Source organism: Lichenostomus cassidix, chromosome 28 (assembly GCF_008360975.1).
Source record: "Lichenostomus cassidix isolate B80296 chromosome 28, HeHo_3.0, whole genome shotgun sequence".
NCBI lineage: Eukaryota > Metazoa > Chordata > Aves > Passeriformes > Meliphagidae > Lichenostomus > Lichenostomus cassidix.
Genome location: NC_139508.1, coordinates 4,877,355 through 4,902,884, shown reverse-complemented (window position 1 = coordinate 4,902,884; position 25,530 = coordinate 4,877,355). Strand labels below are relative to the sequence as shown.

The window sequence follows — 25,530 nt, the reverse complement described above, 5'->3', positions numbered from 1 at the left end:
ACCACCAGAGCTGAGGGTGACACCCTTGGGTTGCTGCACACTGACACTTTGGCTTTCATTTTACAAAATATGTCTCTTTTCCCCCCCAAAATGTCAGGTTTCTTTGGTGTATTTCAGAAAAATAAAATAAATTAAAGCATGGCAAATCCATTGAAAAATTCCTTGTGAAGAGCTACTCTTTAAACAACAAATGTTCAGGAAAAATGGCTCCGGGGGAGAAGCTGGGAATTGTCGAGGAGGGTTCACACCTGAAGTCCGGGGTCAGGGGGGCTCGGGAGGGATGGGATCCCTGCGGTTGTCCCACGGGCTGAGGACAGGAGTTCGGAGGTGACCAGGGCGGTGTCCCCTGCCCGGCTCAGTGCCTCGCTGTCCCCCAGTAACGCTCCCTCTCTTACTGGTCCAGCAGCACTGGATTTACTGGGGCCGAGTGACCTCTGCTGGTTCACACCCAAAATATTCTCTGCGTGTCGATGATCCGGATGGATGGGAGGAGGAGACCTGGCCCTTCCTTCCCCAAAACAGCCGCCCAGCTGGAAAATCCTGGAGCCAGCGGCACTGCCAGTGCTCCCTTTGGGGAAAATCCCCAGCAAAAGTGGGCAGCCCACCCAGAGCAGGGGCTGAACACAAGCAGGAGCCCCAGGAGCTGAATTGCAGGGAAATTTGGTGGGGTTTGGGGAAATTTTCGGGAAAGTTTACAGAGAGACGTCTCAGCATTTGCTCAGCTAAGAGGGATGAGCCTGACACACTCCCTGGGGCTGGGAGTGACAGAAATCACGGCCCCAGCATTTGGAAATGTCTTTTAAAGTCGAGTTGCGTTTTTACGTGGCTGAGTTAGCAGGATTTGCAGAGAGCTGGAACCTTGGAGAGGGATTCCTACCTAGGTTAAGGAGTTAAAAGTGGTGAAAATAAGAACTTAAGGAGCTTTAGAACCAAACAAAAGTATTTGGGCTGGAAGGGGACAGAAAAGAAAATAAATAAACTAAATAAAATTTCCTCTTTTGGACCAATCAGCTTAGGAAGGGAGGGCAGGGGAGGGAGAAATGTTTATTTAAGGACAAAACTGTTGTTGGAATTTTTCATAACATTAAATAAAAAGTAATATAACGTAGGGATGAAAACCTTTTTACTGAGGTGAGTTCTCTGGGTACATAGATGTATATTGCACAAAATTTACAGGAAGAAAAATAAAGGCTGTTTTACAAGGTAAAAAACCCAAAACCCTAATGATGTTGGAAACAGTGATTTTAAGTTTTAGTGAAGCGACTGAAAATGAAACCTTCAAAGTCTTTAACTGGGAAAACATTTAATTTCTTCTCTGCTCTTGGGACCAAGCTGTACCAGAATCACAGAATCCCAGAACGTTTTGGGTTGGAAGGGACATTAAAGCTCATCTCATCCACCTCCTGCCCTGACAGGGACACCTTCCACTAGCCCAGGCTGCTCCAAGCCCTGTCCAGCCTGGCCTTGGACACTGCCAGGGATCCAGGGACAGCCACAGCTGCTCTGGGAATTCCATTCCAGGGCCTCCCAACCTTCACAGGGAGCAATTCCTTCCCCATATCCCATCTCTCCCTGCCCTCTGGCCGTGGGAAGCCATTCCCCCTTGGCCTGTCATCGCAAGCCCTAGTCGGAACTCCCTCTCGCAGCAATCTTGGAGTCCCTTTAGGCCCTGGCAGGGGCTCTGAGGTCTCCCTGGAGCCTTCTCCTCTCTAGGCTGGGCACCCCCAGCTCTCCCAGCCTCTCCCACGGAGCGATGCTCCAGCCCCTGCAGCACCTCCTGCTCTCCCCCGCCACAGCCCGGGTGGCTCGCTCCGGTACCTCGCACAATTCTGTCCCTCCCGGCCGCCGTCCCGCGCCGCTGCCCCGCCCTCTGCCCTGCCCCTCACATGACAGCGGCGGGTGTGTGTCGCGGGGGGCGCTGGGAGTTGTAGTCCGCAGCGCGGGGCGAACAGCGGCGGCGGCTATTGGCGGGACTCTGTTTCCCAGCGTGCCCCGCGGCAGTCCGGGGGGAGCGGGACCGGGCGCTCGCTGAGGTGGGCGCGGGGGGACCGGGCCGGGGGGACCGGGCGGGCAGGGGGCGGCCTGGGAGGAGGGATGGGGGAGAGCGGGGTCGGGGAGGTGAAGCGCGACGGGGGGGACTGGGGGGAGCTGAGGGTCGGGGGAGTGCCGGGGGAGTGCCGGGGGAGCTGGGGGTCTGGGGGCGTGAGGGGGAGCAGTGGGCCACGGAGGAGGGACGGGGGAGCCGGGGGCGCGGGAGGAGCTGGGGGTCGGAACGGGTCACGGGTGGTCTCGGGGGCTCTCGGGGGCTCGTGGTGTAGCGGGGGCGGGGGGGGTGACACTCCCTCAGCCCGGGGCTGTCCGGGCAGGGGGAACGGGGCAGTCCGGGGGCGGCAGAGGAGGGGGCTGCATGGGGCACTGTGCTTGGGGAGGTATCGAGGACAGGTCTGGGGGGACGGGGCGTGTGTGGGGAGGAATCGGGGACAGCCCGGGCGGCAGGGATCGGGGGCGGCCCCGCCGGGAGCCGCTATCGGGGGCAGCGGGCGGGAGGAGCCGGGCCGGGCTGTGTGCCGCGGGGATGAGACCTTAACACCTCCGCCCGGGGCTGCCAGCGCCAGCCGCTCCCGACGGGCTCTCGGCAGTTTGCCTCCCGAGACATGGGGACACGGCTGGCAGCGCTCGGGGGGACGCAGGGGGACAGGGTGACACAGCCCGGCTGCCCCGCTCCCGACGGGAGGTTCGTGACAGGGGCTCTCCAGGGGTTGCGAGGGTGAAGCTGTCTGATACGTGTGGTTTGGGTATCGGAGATGTGTGTGTTGCCCTCGATAGACAGCACCCAGATGTTGTAGTTTTATTTCCCCTTCTAATTTCCCCTTCTAGTTTCTGGTCTCAGTGTTTTGTAACTTTCTCAAGAAACTCCTTTGTGGAAACTGTGATGAAGGGAGCAGTGGGTTAGAAATGAAGAAATTGGTGGATTGATTTATCTGCATTTCAGTGTTGTTCTGGGCTAATTAATATTTTCAGTGTCGTTCTGGGCTAATTAATATTTTTGCTGCTGTCTGCAGCCTAATTCTTCTGTGTGAGGCCAGTCTGAGCAGGTGACAAGGGGTGGAACAGGCCCTGAGCATTGGTGTTTCTGTGCTTTCTGTCTTCTTGAGCCTTCCGAGTTTCTGTTCCTGAGTGGCCACACTTCACTTCTGGATGTGGTTGTACCAAAATCAATATTAGTCTGCAGTGGGTTTTGTATAGTCAAATTAAGGCTCCTGCCCACCTGCTGCTCAGCAGGTACAGCTGTGTAAACAGGCTGGGGGAGCCCTGAGGGGAATTGTCTCTAATTCTGCTGTCTCGCAGCTCCAGGATGGGGGGAGATGGGGCAGCAGAACGTCCTGTACAGCTAGGAGTCCCTGTGAGGCTCCTGGAATTCAGAGCCTATCTTGGAATGATGTGGGAGGGGGATAACCCTTGGAAGTTCATTGTTCCCTCCTCCTTTTCTCAGGGCACTGCTGCCATACACAGTTTTCCCATTTTCTCTGCTAGTGCTGGGTGGCTTTTGGAGTTATTTTTTTGGCTGGTTGTGTCACTGCAGGGACAGTGTCCCACCGTGTGAGGGCTGGTGGTGTGACAGAGAGAGGAAACACCACCAAACCCAAGTGTTGTCAGCTCTGGGTTCAAAATGCTGAGCTGATTGTTTTGGAGTGATTGCTGCTGTCTTGGCCTCTCTGGGAAGTTCCTGGTAAGAGCTGGGTATCTGAAAGAGGCTCAGACCCAGCCTTTTGTCTTAAAACCAGTGCAGAGCCACCACTTTCTCTATAAATTCAGCATGAGAGACCACAAGAAAGGCATTTGCTTGTGTTGGGAGCACTGGAGGCTGCACTGATTCCCTGCTGCACTAGGTGATTTTAAGTCCAGCTCTCCTGGATCCCTGTGGGGTCTTGTTCCTGTTAGGCTCTTTTGGAAGGTCTGGGGTATGCTGGCTCAGGGTGAGTTCTGATGGGCTGATGGTCCTCCCCAAAGCATCATCCTGAGCTGCTGTCAGGAAACGTGTGAATGTGTGTTGTGCCCAGGTTTTTCATTCCGCTTGCGCTCCCATTGTTAAATCCCTGTTGATGAGGGAGGGTGGACAGTTCTGCTCTGTGCTGTGATCCTGCCCCTCTGTTTGCTCTTGGCAAAGTGTCCTGGATGAAACCCTGGAGTACAGGATTATGTGGAAGCTCTTGGCCTTGCTGCATCATGGAATCACAGAGTCCTTAAGGCTGGAAAAGGTCATCAAGTCCAACCTGTGCCCAATCCTCACCTTATCCCCAGCCCAGAGCTCTGAGTGCCACGTCCAGGCCTTCCTTGGACACCTCCAGGGATGGGGACTCCAAACCTCCCTGGGCAGCCCCTTCCAAAGCCTGACCACCCTTTCAATGGAGAAATTCCTCCTGCTGTCCAGCCTGACTCTCCCCTGGCACAACTTGAGGCCGTTTCCTCTTGTCCTGTCACTTGTTACCTGGGAGAAAAGTCATCAAATCAGAATGAAAATATAAAAGCAGTATGGAAAGCATCCTAAACCAAGGACTCAGAAACTGGGGGTTTTGGTGGATGGAAAGCCTAGGATATTGGACTCTTCTGTGTTTGGCTGGGATATCTGCAGGGCATGAGAAGAGCCAGTGTCCTGTGAATCTGGTCTTGGGGACATGCCCCAGGTCACCTGGAAGGTTTATGGCAAAGCAGGAATGAGTTCAGCTCTGCCACTTCCCTGTCACTACTCCTCTTTTGGCTTGGCCTTTGTTTATTATCTGCCACCTTTTTCTGCGTCTGGAGAACACAGTAGGGACAAATAACAAACTTTTAAAACTATTTGATATGGTCAGAATAAAGAAGGGGACTAAGGATAGCATATGCAGTAAGCAGGAGTGCAAGGGATACTCAGTAAGTTTGCTGATGATACTAAATTGGGAGGAGCTGCTGACTCCCTTCGAGGCAGAGAGTCCCTGACAAACACCAGGGCTGAGCAACCCCCAGCCTTGTGACATGTGACAAGGGCAAGTGCTGGATCCTGCCAGATGGATCCTGCGGGGACAGACTGGGAAGAAGAGTGTGGAGAGCAACACCACTGGAAGGGATCTGGGGGTCCTGGTTGGTGGCAAGTTGGATCTGAGTCCTCAGTGTGTCCTGGCAGCCCAAAGGGTCACTGTGTCCTGGGGCACCAGGCCAGGGAGCGATTGTCCTGCTCTGCTCTACACTGGGGCAGCCTCACCTGGAGAGCTGGGGGCACTTTGGGCACCACAAAATCAGAAGGATCTAAAGCTGTTAGAGAGTGTCCAAGGGAGGGACATAGAGCTGGGGAAGGGCCTGAGGAGCAGCTGAGGGCACTTGGCTTGTTCAGCTGGAGCAGAGGAGACTGAGGGGAGACTCCTCGGGGGCTGCAGCTCCTCCCGAGGGGAGCCGGAGGGGCAGGGGCTGAGCTCTGCTCTGGGACAGGGACAGGAGCCCAGGGAATGGCTGGAGCTGGGTCAGGGTTGGGATGATCTCAGGCAAAGGTTCTTCCCCCAGAGGCTGCTGGGGCACTGCCCAGGCTCCCCAGGGAATGGTCCCTGCCCCAAGGCTGCCAGAGCTCCAGTAGTGTTTGGACAATGCTGCCAGGGATGCCCAGGGTGGGATTGTTGGGGTGTCTGTGCAGGTCAGGGCTTGGACTGATGATCCCTTTGGGTCTCTCCTAACTCAGGATATTCCAGGGTTCTGTGATACTCAAAATGTGCCTCAGGCAGATTGCCACAGGTGTTCCTTCACAAAATTTTCCCTAATCTGAGATGGTGGAGTGTTTTACACTGCAGTCACCGTCAAAGGAATAGTGTTGTTGTCTGCCTAGGAAAACAGCACTGCTTGTGTTTGTGTCCTGCTTTGAGAGGGAAGTGGTGTCCCTTGAACTGACACAGGGCATTTTGTCTGAGATCCTGGTGAAGAAAAGCTCCGACTGTCTCCAGTGGACTCCTGAGTCATGTGCATTGGACTGTGAACTTTGGAGTTATTCATTGACCACGGATGAACACAGTGGAAAAAGGAAGTTCACTTCACACCGGAGTTTCCTTAGCGTGTGTGGGCTTTTCCTCCCTCCACAAGTAGTGGGTTATAGATGAAGAAAATCTCTGCAGTGGAGTGGAGGGTGTTTTACCTATTCCCAGTTAAACTGAAAATGCCCAGGTGAATAGAGATCCGATTTACATATTGGAGAGGGACTGTTTATAAGAGGGTGTGGTGACAGGGCAAGGGGGAATGGCTTCAAACTGACAGAGGGCAGGGTTAGATTGGGTATTGGGAAGAAATTCTGGGGAAGAAGCTCCCTTTCACCAGGAGCCAGAATGGAGTCTCAGTGCAGCTGAACCAGTGGAAGATTCAACACATCTCAGGAGCTGATTATTCAGTGTAAAACATAGCTGTGTGTGCTTATCCTCGCAGAAGGAAGTTGTTCTTAATGCTGCTTTGTGGGTCCAAACCACATCTTTCTGTAGGCAAATTAGTCATTGTCCCAGAACTTCTCTGACATTCCTCATGGAAGCAAAGGTGGCTGAAGAGGGGAGTATCCAGAAGTTTCTGTCAGAGCTTTTTAGCATGAGAATCCTAGAATCTCCTGAGTTGGAAAGGACCCACAAGGATCAAGTCCAAGCCTTGGCCCTGCACAGGACAATCCCACTTTCATGTGCTCTGTCTTCAAAGCACCAAAGTGTGGCTGAGGTTTGTTAGGAGAGGAGGAGGAGGAGGATGAGAACAGTTGAGTGAAAGGAGAAGGGGGTGCATCACCAGAATACTGCTTTCTCTGGGGGTTTTATTTATTTATTTGAGTTGAAACCTCTCAACAGCACCACTGGGCTCCTTGAGAGGAGGGCACAGGAAAAGCATTGTTTGGCCATTGCAGGAAAACCATTGTTTAGCTCTGTCAAGCCAGGAATGTCCCCCTCAGTCTATCCTTCTGATCCTTTTTCCAGTGGATAGACACCTCTTTGCAGCTGTAGGACACCAACACTGAAGTGCAGCAGCTAAATAATCCTCTTCTGAAACAGGATGTTATTCACAGGCTCATTTTTCAGTAAAAGATTCCTCTCTCTTAGTACTTTAGTGTTGCTGTTGTTCATGAGCCATTTGTTCTCTCCCCAAAATTTACAGATCTCAGCCGGGAACAGCTGCAGAAGGGTGGGGTGAAGTTTTAATGGTGTTCTTAACTGTCTTCATCCTTTATTTTCTATTCATACATTTTAAAAATGCAAAGCTAAAGGCTCCTATTTCCAAACCATCAGTTACAAAACATTGCCAGGCACTGGGTACTGTCGGTGTTGTGGGACAGCCTGGAGGCCTCAGCTGTGACAGGATGGATCCCTGAGCAGCTCTCAGGGGACAGAGCTGTCCTGTCCCCACTCTGGCTTCCTAGAGACTGATCAAAGGAAATAACATGTTCTCCTCTGTGCAGACTTATTTAAACTTGTACATCTCTGCAGAGGAAGAGCAGGCTGCCTGTACAGTCCTGGTTCTTACCCCAGTGCTGTTGTCTCCAGGACTGGGTTAGAGTTGCTCAAATGAGAAGTGAATGCAACCACATAAAAACAACTGTGCCAGTGCAAAACTGCAGCCTCCAGACCTTGCCCGGGGCGCCAGGAGGACAGCAGGGAGGTGCAGGAGAGGGAAACGAGCTACTGTAAATCCTGAGGGATTTGGATACAGTATGGCTCTTGTGACCCTGCTGCTGCAGCTGCTGGTGGTTTTCTGGGCAGTTTTTAGTCTAGACTGCCTTCATTTCTGTCAGACCCCACAGTGCTGGTTTGCAGGGTTGATTTGCATGTTCTGTGTTTCCATTCTGGGATTTGCAGGTAGGGACACATGGTGTTTTTATCCTTAAGGAGGCAGGGATGGAATTAAAGCTCAGCAAAGACCTCTCTGTGTCTTTCATCTGTGGGATCATCTCTGCCAAAATCAGCAGCATGGCTGATGTTGGGTAAACTTCCCAGGCTTTGCTTCTGCCAGAGTTAAAGCCATGCTCAGGGGTGGTAATAAGAAGAATGAATTTGCATTTGTGCAGAATTTCTAAAATAATGAGGGGTGTTTGGTTTAGTACCAGCTGATTATTTTTTTGTTAAGCAGGAGTTCAGTGCCCAGCTAACAGGGATTATCTGTTTGTTCCAGGAGTTGGGAAGGGCCACGGAGAGCCAGGAGCCAGCAAATCATCTCAACACCTAAATGAGGCATTAAGTCTGGTGAGCTTTACACATTTCTGTTCCAATGTATAATCTCTGCTGGTTCCACCCTGACCTGTGTGGCTGCCCCTGGAAGCTGCAGGTGTGCTGGCAGAGTCTCTCTGAGCATCCTCAGCCTTTGCCAGGGAGTGCCAAGAGCACATTTGTTTGCTGCTGGAGAATACAAATGTTCCAAGTGGCTGAATGAGGTGCTGCCAGAGCTTCCTCTGCACAAAGAGAAATCAGGATCCTTTCTGTGAGGCTGCAGCCTTCCTACTTTGGGTGATTGGACACACATAGTTTGCAGGGGGAACCATGGGCTCTTTTTTTTGTCACACACTGGGAATACTCTCAATTCTAGGATGTTCTCTGGGTACTGGTCAGTGACATGTGCTGACCTGGTTTTCTTTCTCCAACAGATCTATTGCTCTGTCTGAAACCTCACCAGGGAACACAAGTGATAGAAATGGCAGGTAAGAGCATCTCAGATGTGGCAAATAGGGAGAGTGGTTTCAGACAGTGTTGTTAACGATGCTGTGGTGACTGTGACATGTCAGGAATGTGACCTGTGTCTTCCTGAGACCTTGGTGATCCCTAAGGCTCTTCAGCTACTTCTCTTGCCTTGGTCACATTCACTTTCCTGCTGTGTTCTGAGCTGTCACCTGAGGTTTCTGGTCAGGTGATAAAGGCTCAGGTGTGACTTGCTTGAAAGTTGTATGAGGGTGGAATTCATTCACAAAAAAAGTACATGAGAATAATTGCTTCCTTACAGAGGCTTTCCACAGCATCCCTAGCTATGCTGTTGATATTAATCCATCTGAATTTTACTTGTAGTGACATTAATAACAAAATTCCAGCTTTTTTAAGGTAAGAGAAAGTCTGGAACTTGCCTCTGGCTACTGCTCATGGGTGATGCAGTTTGGTTTTTGAAAGCAGAGGCTGTATTTGCTGATCTGATGTGTCAATCCCAGTCTTGATGGGAGAACTGTAGCATTCCAAGCTCTGCAGTCAGACATGAAAGAGGATATTTTCATTTAATTTATTTTGTCTAATCTCAGACGTAACCCAGAACAGCTGGGAACTACAGGGTCTCTGGGTGGGAGGAGGTGGGCAGCAGCTGGGCAGCAGCAGAAAAGAGGTGTAATCCCCAGCTTTGTGTACCTAGCAAACAATTGTGGGGATGTTTGGACCATTTTATGAGCTTGAAAAATGACAAACTGCAGTGGCTGGTTGGTTTTGGCCTCACCACGTGGGAGCTGGCAGCAGCTCTGCTGTCCATGGCAGAAAATGGGAGAGAGCAGAACCAAAGGAACAATCTGCAGCTTCAGCTGTTGAAGAGGGACAGAACAAAAGTTTCCTCCTCCCTAAAAAAAAAAAAAAAAATTGTTAGAGAATCTGCTTTTACTGTGTTTGATTAATCTTGGTCTTACTGGCCTCCCTAGACACCTGTCCCTTCAGCTTTTCAAGTTGTGTGTCCCCCTCTTTCCCTTGATCCAGCATTCTTAAATTCCTTTTTAGGCTGCAGGGACATATTGTGCAGGAGAAATCCCATTAGGTGTTTACGGCAAACAAAAAATTAATGCTAAGGAGTCCAAATTCCTGTGGACTTTGAAAGCATCCGTGGGCCATCAGCTCTCCATGGGATGGAGTCAGCAGTGGTGTTAACCAGTAACTCCAACCACCTTGGAGGGCATCAGAATGAATGTAAAATGGGTTTAAGGGACATGGGTGAGGAGGGGCAGAAGACTTAATGTTTGTTTTTGTCAGGAGAAGTCAAACTGGGCTGGTGACTTCAGACATTATTCCATAGCTACTTCTGTTGTATTCCCAGTGGGTGTTCTCACCACATTTTCTGTGTGAAAATATGCATGAGGGAAAGCCTTTTCCTTCCTAAAGCCTGGCTGCAGCTCTAGGCTCTTCCCTGCCAACCTTCAAACGGAGCTGAGGAGCTGCTCCTGCAAAATGTCTCCTCAGCCGGAGATAATGGGAAGAGAAGGGGAACTCTTGTGCTGACAGTTCTTGTTCAGACATTTCCTCTCGTCTCCTGCGCCATTTGGAGGTTTTCCCAGGACATTCTTCATCTCTTCCTCTGGTTGTTTTTAATTCTGTTTACTGGGGCTGAAGGAGGCTAGAGACAATTAGTCACGATGCCCTGGAATCAAACTTTAATCAGCTCTGGAAGGCAAGAGCAAACATTCCCAAACATGTAGGAACACACATCCAGGCACACACAGACAAATCCGGGAGCTGACAGCAGCAGAGGATTTAGGCATTTAACTACTTGATTTTAAAATAGAAATTCTTCCCAAGGTAGAGTTTTCTTCACCATATAGCTTTCGGCAGCATTTGCTGATTTATTGTCTCTGAATGCAAAGCTTTTTCTTTTTTCTTGTGGGTTTTTTTTTTTCCCAAGGGCTTAACCTTGCAGGAAAAACTTGAATGTACCCTTTTTCCATTAAAAATCATGGGTATTTTCAAAAAAAATCATCCCTGACATATAATCATGGAATCACAAAATGGTTTGTGTTAGAAGGGACCTTAAAGCCCATCCAGTGCCACCCCTGCCGTGGCAGGGACACCTTCCACTATCCCAGGTTGCTCCAAGCCCTTTCCAGCCTGGCCTTGGACACTGCCAGGGATCCAGGAGCAGCCACAGCTTCTCTGGGCAACCTGTGCCAGGGCCTCAAACCCTCATAGGGAACAATTCCTTCCCAACATCTGACTTACTTCCCTGAACTAGATGATACCTGGGTACAGAATTCCAGTTTGGAGATGCCTTCAGGCACCATTCCTTATTGTCCCAGGCTACTGCAGTTCCTAAGGCCTGACCCATAGCCAGGACATGCTCCTGCCTACTCACATCTGATGGCTGAAGGTAAATCTGCTTGTCTGGACACTCACCAGCATTTCTTTCCTCTTGCTGTGGATTTCTGAGAGGTTGTAACTAAACACCTCTGTACAGCTGTTTCCCCCCAGTGTTGCTGACACCTCCTCCTTCCTGAGGAAGCTCATCCTGGAGATTATTTTAAGTTTTTCATCTTGCAGCACTTCTCATGCAACTTCACACTGATATGTAAAGGTGTTAAATCCATGTGATGTTTATTAGTTTGTTCCTATTCCCCTCTCTCAGCCTTGTGTGTAGTAGAATAAATGTCCTGTCCACTGTTGAGGAGGAAAACCAAAATATTTGGCATGCAGGGAGGGGATGAACACGCAGCACTGTTGGGAAGGTGTGGAGGATGTGACACATTTCTGTTCCCAGCTGAAATCTGTGTTCTGTGTTCCAGAAAAGGTGAATAACTTCCCACCGCTCCCCAAGTTCATCCCTCTGAAACCATGTTTCTACCAGAATTTTGCTGATGAAATCCCCATCGATTACCAGTTTCTGGTGAAGAGAATCTATCATGTGTGGATCTGTAAGTTGAATAAAAAAAACTGTGCTGGAAAAAAGTATTTGTGTAGTAAAACCTCATAGATCTCAATGACTTATATGCTTTAAAGTTTTGGCTGTAATTAGTTGATGAGGAACAAGGATTCCTCTTAGAACATTGTAATATATCCTCTTAGAACACTGTAATATAACTTCATGCCTGAGCTTTAAGTTGCTGTGCCTTGAACCTTTGAAGACTCTTGAAGAAAGGAGAGTGTCAGTGCTGGAAAAGTCTGTTACTAAAATTGAAGAGGGAAAAAGCAAACCATGTGTGATACCTTTATTAATATCAAATGATCACAGAATTCCTGAATAGTTTGTGTTGGAAGAGACCTTAAAGATCCTCTCATCCCACCCCTGCCATGGCAGGGACACCTTCCTCTATCTCAGGCTGCTCCAAGCCCTGTCCAACCTGGCCTTAGACACTGCCAGGGATCCAGGGGCAGCCACAGCTGTGCCAGAGCAGGGCACCCTGTGCCAGAGCAGGGAACAATTCCAACCTGTGCCAGGGCCTCCCCACCCTCACAGGGAAGAATTCCTTCCCAATATCCCATCTCTCCCTGCCCTCTGGTAGTGGGAAGCCATTCCCCCTTGTCCTGTCTGTCCATCCCTTGTCTGAAATCCCTCTCCAGCCTTTTTGTAAACCCTGATTAACTCCCAAAAATATCCACCTTAAGGAAATTCCCACTTCCCCTAAAGCAAGAGGGATAGGAGAATTTTGGCAAGAAGATAAATGTGGCCCATTTGCTGGTACCTGGCTCCCCACCTCACTCTAGGAAGGCTAAAATTCCCTCTAATCTCCAGATTTCCCTTCCCAATGGAAGCAGTGTCTTCTAGCTGCATGCTGGCTCTTCCCTAGCTATCCACAGCCCCCCAAACATTCCCCATCCTGCTGGAGTTTGGAGCTGATCCTCTGTCACAGCTGGTGATGTGTTGATACTCTGTGTGAACAGAGCTCCTGGCCCTGGGCTCCTGTTGTTTGCCTCAACCACTCAGAAACCAGGAATGAAAATTGACCATTCTTCTCCAAGGAATGAAATCGGTGTGGCAGGCCTAGAAAACCACAGGGAATGCTTTGGAAGATTAAGAATCTTTTTGCCTTGCTTATCTTTTTTCCCTGAATGCTTGTCATCCTCTTTACCCTTCTCACTGAAGGAAAGCTTGTTTTCTGCCAGCTCTGCATTTGGTGGCGTGGCTTTTATTCCAGATGCATGGGATGTGTGTAGGAGAGAGATTTGTGTGCATAAATAATGGCATAATCCATGGCTCCATTGTTCTTTGGTTATGTGGAGCTGCTGCAATGAGCTCTGTAATTTTCTTGCCTGAAGAAGCTGCCTGTCCCTCCAGACTCACTGGTGCGATGTTGAAGCTGTAAAGCCGCCTTTGTCCTCCCCTCTCCCCAAACAAAGAGTCCCTCAGTCGAGTTAATGGCAGGCTGGAAGGGAGCCAGGGATTTGGGCATGGCCAGGAGAGCTGCCATCTGCACCAGGAGTTTCACATTTCCATCTGCAGCACTCTTCCTTTTGGGGTCTCCCTGATTTTTTGGCATGGGATGGAGAGAGACACATAAAGGGAAGGAGGTAAACAAGAAAAGGGCAGTTTGGAAAAGTAGAAACACACAAGTCGTTGCTGGAAGGGTGATTGCTCATTACTTTAATTGGATGTGAGCGCTGGATTAGGGTGGAGGGAGGTTTGGGGAAGGCTGTACCAGAGCTCCCACTGCTGGAGAGCAAACTCCGACCTGAGGCGCTAGGAGAGTCAAAAGTTCCTTAAAACTTTATAGATGCTCTTGGCTTGGTGTTGTTTTGTTTGGTTTTTTTTTGCATTAAGTAACTTTGGGAGAACAAATAGCTTCTGAAAATGAAGATTTGGAGGAGTACAGCTAATTGGTGTATAAATGAAATTTCATAGAATTGTGGAAGCCCAGAGTGGTTTGGGTTGGAGGGACCTTAAAGCTCATCCCATTCCACCCCCTCGCATGGGCAGGGACACCTTCCACTAGACCAGGTTGCTCCAAGCCCTTCCAATCTGGCCCTGGACACTTCCAGGGAGGGGGAGTCCACAACCTGTTAGTTTAAATACCTCAAATTAATTAATTTAAATAGCTAATATTCTTTCTTCCCCCCATTATTAAGACACATCCAAACCATTGTGTATAGAGCTTTGTTGGCTACTCAGAAGACATTTTCTTTGCAATAAAACATTTTCTTTTGCTCTCAGGCTATGCGTAGGTCAGAAGCAGCAGCTGGGTATAGGTTTCATTCTCCTGACTGTGCTGTCAATATTATTTTATGACCATAAAACCTTGCAATTGTTTAGGACCCCCAGTCTGTGTGAAGGAAGGTGGGTCAGTACCCAGAGGGAGAGGGAAGAGTCAGAAGGACCAAGGCCGTGATGAGCTGCAGAGCCATGGCAGGGAGTGAGTCAGAAAACAGGCAGGACACATTTCCTTAGAATGAGTGAAGAGAAATTCAGGGATTTAATTTTGCCTGAATAACTGAGGTGAAGGTCCAGGGTGTTTTCATGAGCTCAGCACCAGGCTGTGCTGGAGGGTCTTTGGTGTTTGTACCTTCCACGTTCTCCTTCTCTGTGCTTATGGATACAGGTTACCTCAAAGGGTTTTAGGAATCATCTGTTCTCCAAAACAGGAGCTTATGAATTGGCCTCTTTGACCCTGGCAGAGCCTAGAGTATGCAGGGGCAGCTGCAGGAAGCCCCTGGCATGGGCCTGAACCCTCTTTCCAGGGATGTCAGCTCCAGGAAGATGGGGGAGCAGCATCCCTTCATACCCAACTACTTAGTGAAGCACTGCTGTGCTCTGGGGGCCTTTGCCAACTGTTCCTTTTTATCCAAGTGACAGGAACAGGGATGTGAAAAGGCCTCTAAACCACCCCTGTGGTCCCATATTCTCAACCTGATTGGAGTTTGTTTATCCCCTTGCTCAAGGCAGCACTTCCAAGCCCTCAAGCTGACTTCCAGGCTTCCTCAGAGGCCCAGGGAAGTGGAGGAAGCCTGCAAGGCACTGAGCTGGCTCTGTGGTAGCTCCTGAGGCAGCCCCAACAATCAGAGTCATTCTGAGCTGGGAGCAGGGCTGGGGTTACCTCCTCCCCTCTCCCCTCTCCTCTCCCCTCTCCCAATGGGGTTTTGCTACAAATGGAAATTGGACCTTGCCCATATTTCATAACACTTGCCTGAGTCTTGTATTGGTCACATCAGTTGCTACCCAAGCTCTCCATCCTTTGACAGGTCCCAAAAGAGTTCCCTCATCCCTCTGCTGCAGGATGTCTGCAGCTGGATGTGCCTGTGCCAGCTCCAGGGTCACATAGGAACCTCACTCAAAGCAGCTGCTTTGCTGTCCCAGGGACCCTTCTCATTATAACCCTGGAGGTTTTATGGAATTCTGGAATATCCTGAGTTACGAGGGACCCCCCAAGGGTCACTGAGTCCAGCCCCTGGCCCTGCCCAGACACCCAACAATCCCACCCTGGGCATCCCTGGCAGCATTGTCCAAACACTCCTGGAGCTCTGGCAGCCTTGGGGCAGGGACCATTCCCTGGGGAGCCTGGGCAGTGCCCCAGCAGCCTCTGGGGGAAGAGCCTTTCCCTGAGATCATCCCAACCCCTAACACAGCTCCAGCCATTATCTTTTGTTTCCTTTTCTTGTGAAGTCCTGAAACTGCCCCACCCCACGTTCTCTCCTCTGCCCTCTCCCCAGTTTACTGCATCACACTGGCCGTGAACCTCATCGCCTGCCTGGCCTGGTGGATTGGGGGAGGCTACGGGGTCAACTTTGGCCTGGCCATCCTCTGGCTGATCCTCTTCAGCCCCTGTGGCTACGTCTGCTGGTTCCGACCTGCCTACAAAGCCTTTCGGTGAGTAGGAGCCCAGAAGGTGCTTCTGGTCCAGTTTCCTCTGGAAGTTTCCCCAGTTGTTACTGGGGGATGCTCGTGGGGAGATTTCTCTGGCTGAGATGAAAATGAAGGACTTAATATCTGGATGTCTTGTTTACTTTCAAAATGAAGAAGAATGTGGCTACTTTTAAATGCTAGGTACAGGACTGAGTGTCACATAATGTTGGAGGTGAGCAGCTTGCTGCTTCCGTGGGGGTGAAATTCATATTTTACTTAAATATCTCAAATTTAGCAGCACCCTCATCTCAGTGCAGCCTTAAAATAGGTGCTAATTCGGTAAAGCTTCATTGAGGCTTATTTTGATGGAAGACTATTAAGTCATTAGTTTTTGAGAACTCTTCTGATTTCTGTGTATAGCTACTCAAGAGCTCGTCTGTTTAGCTTTTTAGATGAAAGCAGTTCCCTGGAGTCAGTCCTTCTGAACCTCCACAAATATTTAAAGCCATCCTACATTTTTGCTTTAATTAATAATCATTTTCATTTGCTGTGGACCCCAAGGCATCATTCAAACATTAATGCGTAAAGCCTGGCAGAACTGGGAAGGTCCTGAGCAGTTCCCAGCCTGACACAGGGAGAGGAGGGACCTGCCCAGTGTCACCACCACAGCCCACACACCAGTCGGGGTTTGCCCTCTGAAGGTGAAGCTCTTCCTGGTAGGATACTCTGGATTTTGATTATTCACCAGACTCTCTGATGAGCTGGTTTGGATAACAGCAAGAGCAGCTGATGGAAATGGGAGGTGGCAGGTGGGTCCTGTCTGTTTAGCACATGAGAAATTAATTGTTTAAGTGCTCTTCTGAATTGATGCTTTGTGTGCCCACAGCACTGGGCAGGGACTGTTAAATCACCACTGGCATCGTGAAGTAGAGGAGAGGGTAATTTCTGCTGGAAACAGGAGGGTTGGGTTTGTCTCAAAATTCTAACTGACCTGAAAATCCCAGCTCTGAACTCTTGCCCTCTGGGACTGGAGTTTATCCCCATCCCTAGCTCAGAACCCCAGGGCCTCTGAGTGCTGGAGTTCTGTTCAAAGAGGAATTTCCATTCTAAAGTCTGGGAAAAATTACTCCTCCCTGTTGACCTCCCCCAGGCTCCGCAAGGGCCGTTTCTCATTATTCCGTGAATGTTGTTTGGATGTGTTTATGCAAGTGAATGTTGAGAGGTCCCTGAGGTTATTCTGCACACAGACTTGCAGTTAAATAAAGACAACCCCAGGGACAGAGTGGGGAGCCCAGGACAATCCACTGGGACAGCAGTTGGGAAGAGGCATGGTAATCACTGTGGAGGGGCAGCACTGTTGGGATCACCACGAGTGGTGATTCCAGAGGCAAAATCAGACCCACTTGTCCTGGAGGAGGCCACCCTTCAGTGCTGGCACCCTGTCCTGCAAGGTTGCTTCCGGAAAATCTTTGTCATCCCGCTGCATCCCAAATTAAATTAGCTGCAGAGCTTTGGCGCTAGGGCAAAGCTGTAGCAAATCTGCACCAGAAAGCTGGATGAGAAATCACCTTTTCTCTGTATCCTTACTAATTCCTGCAGATCCTTTCAAATGAAGACTCCTCCAGCCCCTTCAGGTCGGAGTTGCAAGAGTCTGTTTGAAGGCTCAGCCTCGAGCCTAATCCTTGGTAATTGGATTCTGACAGGCACTACTGTCAGCAGGCCCTGCCTAAAGTGCTTCTTTCACATTGCTGTACTCTGAGGTGGTATTTGAAGGGTGAGATTGTGAGGGTACTCAAGGATGACAAATCTTCCACAGCCACCATTTGGGAGCTGGCAGACACCTGGGCCAACACAGGCCGCTCTGATGAACACGGGTCTGGCTGGAGGCTTCTCCACGTGTCACACTTCCGTCATCTCCTCCCTAGGCATCAGGGGCTAGAATTATAATGCTAACAACCATTAGCATAATAAAAATAATTAAAATAATAAGCATTTAAATACTTTCAGGGTTTAAGCAGGAGCTGGCAGTGATGTGAGCTCTTTTTTAAACTCCACTTTGCACCAAACTGCCTCATAAGCACCTGAAGTGTTTTGTGTAGATCTGTAGATAAATCATTGGCCCTTCAAGTTCCTGAGAGTATAGGAATCATTTGTATCATTAAAAATGATAACTTGAAGAAATTTAGATGTGTCTGATGTAGCTGGTCTGATGGGAAGAAGGTGTGTTGTAGCAGAGCCCAGACATGGGCAGTGCTGGGCCCCCAGTGCACCCATGACAGAGACTGGGACTGTCCCTGATCAGTCTCTTGCTTGGGGTCATTTGCATGCTAATTCTTGTAGCTGCATAAACTCAAGGACTTCACCTGTACATCCTGAGGATGGGGAGTTTGCAGAGATGGGAAGTGTGCCTCTGCTTTGAGGGTACCACCCACCTCTCCAGTGTCTGTTTTCCCTCTTGTTATGTCCCAATGCTGGATTATTTCCCATGGGTGTGTGAACATGATGACAAGCAGACACTGAAACGTTCCCAGCTGGAATTCTCATGCTCAGTGATCGCTTTTACTGTATGGACAAGCTCTGCCTGCCAGTTTCAGTCTCCTGTGTGCTTCTTGCCAGGGGCTGAGCTGGGCAGGTGTCAGGCTGGGCTGATGTTTGGTCAGAGAATGATTCAGACTCTGTAGCAGACTCATGTCCCTCCGCCTCTCCTCGTGTGTCATCATACATACAGTTCCTTGGGGAGAGCAACTGCAGGAGCCAGGTTATTGGGAGACAATCTGTGCTGCTGAGTCATGGAGCTGTGTGCTCTCACAGAGAAGGGGGAGAAGCCTCCACAGCTGCAGAGGGATCCCTGTGGAGGGCTGGAACGTGGTGGTGGGGTCAGACATGGGTGCAAAGCAGCACAAGGTGCCAGTGCCTCCCTGACCTCCTCTCTTCCTCCACAGGTCGGACAGTTCCTTTAATTTCATGGCCTTTTTCTTCATCTTTGGGGCACAGTTCCTCCTCACGGTCCTGCAGGCGATCGGCTTCTCCGGATGGGGAGCATGGTAAGCAGGAATGTTCCAGTAGGGTGTGCCGGGCTGTGGCTGTTTCCATGGTCTTGGAGAAACTGAGGGGAGTCTGATGGGTGGAGAGGAAGAAGCTTTGTGATTTCCCCAGTGGCACAGCTGTATCTGCTCTTGGGGCGCGTGGTTCGGGTTTCACTGCTGTGTTGACAGAAGTCAGGGCCAGGTTGGAGGGGACTTTGAGCAACCTGGTCTAGTGGAAGGTGTGCCTGCCATGGAAACTGGATGGGCTTTAAGGCCCCTTCCAAACCAAACCATTCTGTGATTTTCACCTGGTTGTTCTTTGTAGCTTCTTCCCTCAGTGTCCATTTCTTTTACCATTTAACCAGCCCATGTCAGGCTCAGCTTTGCCCTTGGTGTTGGCAGCACACGGTGAACAGAGTGTGGTGACTCACTTTTGGCTTACGAGAAGTACTGTGAGAGTTCTCCTAAAATAAATGGGAGCTTGTTAGTGTCTGTCCCTGGTTATCTTATAATTGTTTAGCATTTTCACTTCCTGTCTGTAGAGACTTGAGAGCAATTCCTACTGAAACAACAAGTAATGGAAAGTCCTAGCACTCCCTGTAACACTCTGTTTTCAGAGCTGTTGATGCTTCACCTGGTTTTTGCTAGCAAAGGAATGGAGATGGAGTGTAAATCACAGGACCCTGGTGTTCCCTGATCCCAGTTCTGGTCTCTAGATGCACAACCAAAAGCACCTTGAGAATAAATCTTTCCAAACTCCATGCAGCTGGCTGTCCCTTAAAGCTTTAAGATTAGTGAGGGATGCTGGCAAGTGAGAGTTAAGACCTTGGAGAAATACCTGCATTGATTTCTCTCCATTGTCTTCATTGTTTCATTTTCAAGAGCTTAAAAGCTGCCTTGTAATTTCTGGGTTATGAATCACAGAAACAGGGAATGATTTGGGTTGGAAGAGATGTTAAAGCCCATCTTGTTCCTCCCCCTGCCATGGGCAGGGACACCTTCCACTATCCCAGGCTGCTCCAAACCCTGTCCAACCTGGCCTTGGACACTGCCAGGGATCCAGGGGCAGCCACAGCTGCTCTGGGCAACCTGTGCCAGGGCCTTATAAGTGAGTAACATTTTTTCTAATAACAAGGACACTTTGTTAAAAAGCGAAGCATATTAAAAAGCAAATTATAATGATGTTGTTTCTCTCTTTCTGTTCTCCCAGTGGATGGTTGGCAGCTATCACCTTCTTCAGCACTAATGTGGCAGCTGCTGTGTTCATGCTGTTTCCTGCCATCATGTTCACGATGTCAGCAGTCGCGATGCTCATCTGCATTTTAAGGGTAGGTTCTTCTACTGGAAGGTGTCCCTACCCGTGGCAGAGGGGTGGAATGAGATGAGTTTTAAGGTTCCTTCCAACCCAAACCATTATGGGATTCTGGGATTCTTCAGATCTCTCTCTGACTTGGGAGTATCCCTGCTGTGTATCACAATAATGTGAAGAGGCAGCTCAGCAGCCACCACAAAGCCATCACTGCTTTGAAATGTTGCACAGTGCAGTCAGTTGGTGTCTCTCAGAGTTTCTGGAGGACAAATCCAGACAGCACAAGACAGCTCAGGCTGGAAATTGTCACCGTGTCATGCAGTGATGTTGCTTTATGTCACACAAAGCAAGCTTCACATGGAGCAACTCAAGGCTTTGTGAAGTGGTGAGGTTTGGATTGGATATTAGGAAACATTTATTTTCACAGAAAGGGTTGTCAAGCATTGGAACAGGCTGTCCAGGGTAGTGGTGGAATCACCATCCCTGGAAGTGTTCAGAAAACGTGTGGGTGTGGCCCCTGGGGATATGGGTTAGTGGTGAATATGATGGTGGAGCTGGGCTGATGGTAGGACTTGGTAGTCTTGGAGGCCTTTTCCAACATCAGTGATTCTGTGATTCCATGATTTGTTGCTCCTTGGGATGGTCAGTGGTGAAGCATTTGCCATGGGGACCGGGTGGCAGGGTGGGAAGTGGGTCTGTGCAGAAAGAAGGATTTGCAGTAGGGGTGTCTGGAAAGCTTTGGCAGACAGGGAAAACAGAAGCCCTGTGGAAGCAGTGGTGTCTGTGTTGGAGAGGCATCAGCTCCCTGGCCTGGGCTGGCTGCCTTGCTGTGGGATCCCCCACCTGAATCCCAGGCATGCAGCTGAAATGGGTTCCAGTATTGGGTTGATATTCTCTCTGTGCACATCTGTTCACTGTATGATTGCATTTTTCATGCTTTGGCTCCTTGGACATCCAGTTCTTCGCAGAGAGGAACAAATCCACAATCCCATTCCCAAGTGGCTCTGCAAGGGCACAGCTCCGGGCTCCTGGTGCTGACTCTCCTCTTGTCCTCCCTTTCATCCATTAGGTACATAAAATCTACCGAGGGGCTGGTGGAAGCTTCCAGAAGGCTCAAGATGAGTGGAACAGCGGCGCATGGAGGAACCCCCCCAGCAGGGAGGCCCAGTACAGCAATTTTTCTGGGAACAGCCTGCCAGAGTATCCCACAGTGCCCAACTACCCCTCTGGAAACCAATGGCCTTAAGCAGCAATAGCTGCAAACTGCCTGGATTCTCTCCTTTTTGGTCTTTTTATTCTTGTTATTGGAAAAGATCATTTGCATTCCCCCCCAAGCACCCCACTCATCTTGGGGACCTTTTTGGTTCTTGTCTCCTGATCCCTGCAGAATATCTGTGCTCTCAGCCCTTCCCACCTCCACTGCACTGCACGGCCGTGGCAGAAAGCTTTTTGTTTGCCTTGAATCACCAGTATTTGCCTCGTTGCAGACTGAGGAACAAACCCTTCACTGCCCTTGCTTGAGGGAATCCTCTCCTGACCATCCCTGGAAAAGGCTCAGCTTCCCCGCGATGGCAACACTACCACAGCTGCTCCTGCTCCTGCTCAGCTTCCATGGAATGCACAGCACCACGCCGTCTGCAGCAAATGCAATCAGAGCCTTAGTAGCAACTGATGTTTACTCTCCTGGATGAATAATGTGGAATTTTTCACTCTTAAGGGAAATGCAGCACTTAAATTATTTGGTACTGGTGACACTGAAGTGATTTGTGAAACCTCCACCCTCCCTGGGAGGATCCCTGAAGGTAACAGAGTGTGCCCTGGGTGAGTCCTCGGATGTGAAGTCCCCACGAGTCCTTATTTGCCTGGCTCAGACTGTTGTGATGCCACAAGGTTTGCTTTCCCTGCTGCCAAAACTTCTTGCCGGATCTGTGTGTTCCAAAGGTGCAGATTCATCTCCTTAGGTTCATGATTGTTCGCTAAAGCCTGAATCAAAGCCCAGTGGAAACCAGTGCAGAGCTGACACTGGGCCTTGGTGATGATCACACTGGTACAGGGACTCAGCACAAGATCTCCCCACCATGTAACTTCCAGCCAGGTTTTATGCTGGCCCAAGGAATGTCCCACTGGACACACCTTGTCCTGTTGGGACACCTTTCCCTGGGCTCCTGGCCAGGAGCCAGATGCAAGATGATGATTGATCTTAGTGCTGGGGCCCCAGTGTGGTTTGGAAATTATTCTGTTACAATGAATAGTTTAATTCTGCCTTCTGCTGGTGTAGTTGAACTCCAGACATTACAGTGGGGGCTGGGAGACCAAGGGAAGTTTATTAGTCCTCATGGCTGCTGTTGGTTCTGCAGCTGGCAGCACTTCCATGAGGCAGAGATTCCTGTCTTCCTCCAAGGATTGGCTGAAGGGAGGATGAAGCTTTTGAGAGGATTGTTTTCCCTGACATTATCCTCCACCTTGTCATTCATCTCCATTCTGTGCCTGAGCCATCCAATTCCCTGTGTCCTACAGTGATCCAGGCAGCAAAGGCTGTGGTTTCCTCTTCCCCCATGACAGCCTGCTGTGAATTTTTTCAAACCTGTCCAAACTGGGAAGTCAGTTCCCAATATTTTTACAGAGAGTGCATGTTACAAGTCTTTGGCTCTCAAAGTTTTGGCCAATGATCCAGAGTGCTCCATTTGGGAGACCTGGGAGGGGTAGGGCACCCTGGGGATCAGACCCAGAGCTTGCTGCCTTTGCAGGCTGTCGATGGGGTCACTCCAAATTCACACTGAGCAACTGGAAAACAAAACTGGCTCCTAGAAAGGGACAGGGATATGGTCCTAGCTAGGTGGAATTGATTTGCAAGTGATCTTTTGAAGATTTTTCTCTACATGTGCCTTATCTAATGAAATCATAGTTCATGGAGGAGAGCTCCCGCTTCCCCCTCGCCCCTGCAGAATTTCCTATTTCCCCATTAACTTGTCCTATGTCACACTGTAAATAATGAGGGAAGCACAGCCTGGAGTCTGCACGACCCCTGTGTTACCAGGGCCAAAGCAAAAGCAACCCCAGATGGGAGGGCAGAGCCTCCCTGAATTTCCGTTTACAAGCCACACTGACCCCCTGCTGCAGGAGCAGCCCTCCGCTGGCTCTGGGACATGGAATGTGCTCCCAACACCAGGGGATTTTCCTGGAGAGTGTACAACGTGCTTGGGAGGACAAGCTCTTGGAGCTGTCTTAACAGAACACGACCTGATGGCGTTGTGAAGCTTTTAGGTGCTTTTGTCTTGTGTCAAGTGTAATTTTAAGTGTTCTATGTTGCTTGCCATCAGTGATGAAAGAACTGCCTGGTGTTGACTCCCTGGAAATACGATGGATGCACCACGGGGGTGAGGGTCAGTGGGGCTGAAGGTGGGATTGGCCACACTTGGGAGCCAGGACATGGTGCAGCCATGTCCCTCAGTCCTGCCCCTCGTCATCCTCAGCCTCTTGCCAAAATTCTTCAAAACCATTTGATACTTGCCCCATTTTAGTGCATCAGGTTGGAGGTTTCGAAGGAACCAAGAGGAGAAGCGTTGCTGGGTGCTCTGCATCCTGCTTCTCTTTGGGATTTTCCCTTTGGATAATCGGGGCTGTGTTGAAGCACTCACTCTCAGTCACACTGGAAATGCTTCATGCAAGGAGAGGGGGTGCCTGGGAGCCTGCCCACCGGAATGGTTGGAGCTGGACACCAAAATCAGCCTGCACTGCCTGAGATCCCTGTGGAGCTCAATGCACCTCCAGGTGGGATCTGCCATCTCATCCCCCCCCACTTCGATGCCAGAAACCGTAATTCCAGAAAGTTGACCCAACACGCTGCCTGAACAACCGTGGCTTAATTTTTTTTTTGTTTTGGACTCTTCTGTATGTTTTTAAATGTTTACATTAGATTTCTAAGGGTTCTTAACACCATTAACCTGGCCCTGGCTCCTGGTGTGGTCGGGCGTCACGTGGCGTGTCTGTGTGTGATGTTTCATGTCACCCGTGGAGCTCTGGGTTCTGTTCGTGTTTTTCTCCTGATCACAAGACAATAAATGCTCATCCTGTGCTTGATGAGGAGAACTGGCCGCATCGGAGAAGTGTCTGTTCCTAGGTAACCAGAGTTATCTGGCAGAGGGAAATGGCAAAATCTCTATTTTCCTCCAAAGTCTCCCACTGCATGTTGTTTTCTCTGTAAAAGAACAGCTCGTTGATGGATGAGGCTCATCCTCTGTGCTGGGGACTGGTGTGAGTGGCTCATTGTGGTTTGTACTCTTAGAGATGCCCCATCAGCTTTTACCAAAGGTACTGCCATTATTCTCATCTTGTAACAATGGGAATGGAGAGCAGAGGTGTGGAGCAAGTCCCATCTCCCAAGCACTGGGGTAATTTTTTCTGGCCTTTCCACAGTGCACAGCCTTGTGCTGGACCCTGGCAGTGCTGGTGTCTGCCTTCCCCAGTTATTGCCTGGGAGGAAACTGTTGTCCCTGGAGTAAATGGGCTTGGACAGCAAAGATGAGTTGAGTCCCTTTAGCATGTGGCTGAATTTATTGCCCAAAATATTTTTCCAGAGTTATCCCAGAATAGTTTTTGTTGGAAGGGACCTTAAAGCCCATCCAGTGCTACCCCTGCCATGGGCAGGGACACCTTCCACCATTCCAGGTTGATCCAAGCCCTGTCCAGCCTGGCCTTGGACATTGCCAGGGATCCAGGGGCAGCCACAGCTGCTCTGGGCACCCTGTGCCAGGGCCTGCCCACCCTCCCAGGTTCCTTCCCAATGTCTTCTGTCCTCTGGCAGTGGAAAGCCATTCCCCCTTGTCCCCAGTCCCTCTCCAACTCTCCTGGAGCTCCTTCAGGCCCTGGCAGGAGCTCTGATGTCTCCCTGGAGCCTTCTCTTCTCCAGGTGAACACCCCCAGCTCTCCCAGCCTGGCCCCAGAGCAGAGGGGCTCCAGCCCTTGGAACATCTCTATGGCCTCCTCTGGACTCATTCCCACAGGTCCATGTCCTTCTTGTGTTGGGGGCCCTAGAGTAGGACACAATACTTCAGATAGGAATATGGGAATTACCATATTGTAGTGTCATACCCCAGTTCTACACCATGGCAGATATTTAATCCTAGAAGAGCCATTTCCATCGCAGCTGCTGATGTGACATCTGCTATTCTCAGTGTCTTCCCTGTCTCCAAAGCCCTGTGCCAGGTTCCCTGTGCCAGGTTCCCCCTGCCCTGCTCTCAGCATCCTTCCCTCTCTGACAGTGGCTCCCCACAGCTCCTGCTGTGCCTTGATGTGTTGAGCACGAGAATGAATTGGATTTCCCTCAAATTCTTGCTCCAGGGCCTCCAAATATGAGCACGAGGCACATTTTAAGCTCCTGCTCCAGCTGCTACTTGAGCAGGACCTTGGCACTTGGAATGAGGGTTTTCTGTCTCTGCTGCAGGAGGACTGAGCAGGGTTTGTCAGGAATGTACCCAAATTCGGGAATGGGGGTGGTTGTGCAGCCAAGCTGAGCCCCCCCACCCTGAGGAGCTCCCAAAAAGCTCTGGATCCTTGGCATCAGAGTGTGAGGGACACTGTGAGGGCCTGGCTTTTCCTTTTCTCTGGTTCTTGCTGTGTTTCTGTCGCTCTCCAGTTTCCCAGGCTGGGATGTTCCAACTGGGAAGGTGTTGCCCACCCAGGAGCAGCTTGTTCTCCCATTCTCCCATGCAATCA

General features: G+C 50.1%; 1 protein-coding gene across 5 annotated transcripts; it reads left to right on the top strand.

Annotated features, from left to right (window-relative positions):
* Positions 1-1,915: 1,915 nt before the first annotated feature.
* SCAMP4 (secretory carrier membrane protein 4) lies at positions 1,916-23,909 on the top strand. 5 transcript variants are annotated; one of them, XM_085040759.1, is made up of 8 exons: positions 1,916-2,033; positions 8,155-8,225; positions 8,624-8,677; positions 11,492-11,620; positions 15,348-15,504; positions 18,423-18,524; positions 19,717-19,834; positions 20,885-23,909. In XM_085040759.1, the coding sequence occupies exons 3-8, from the start codon at positions 8,671-8,673 to the stop codon at positions 21,059-21,061; spliced, it is 690 nt and encodes a 229-aa protein (XP_084896885.1). In that variant the 5' UTR covers positions 1,916-2,033; positions 8,155-8,225; positions 8,624-8,670; the 3' UTR covers positions 21,062-23,909. The 5 variants fall into 5 exon arrangements, with proteins under 5 accessions (XP_084896885.1, XP_084896889.1, XP_084896887.1 ...); XM_085040761.1 differs by lacking the exon at positions 1,916-2,033 and adding an exon at positions 2,538-2,734; XM_085040762.1 differs by lacking the exon at positions 1,916-2,033 and adding an exon at positions 5,649-6,183.
* Positions 23,910-25,530: the final 1,621 nt, after the last annotated feature.

Bases quoted from the DNA above. Each gene is read 5' to 3' on its own strand.
- SCAMP4 (XM_085040759.1), top strand. The intron at 15,505-18,422 runs GTGAGTAGGAGC...CTTCCTCCACAG, and splicing joins CCTGCCTACAAAGCCTTTCG to GTCGGACAGTTCCTTTAATT. The intron at 18,525-19,716 runs GTAAGCAGGAAT...CTGTTCTCCCAG, and splicing joins TTCTCCGGATGGGGAGCATG to TGGATGGTTGGCAGCTATCA.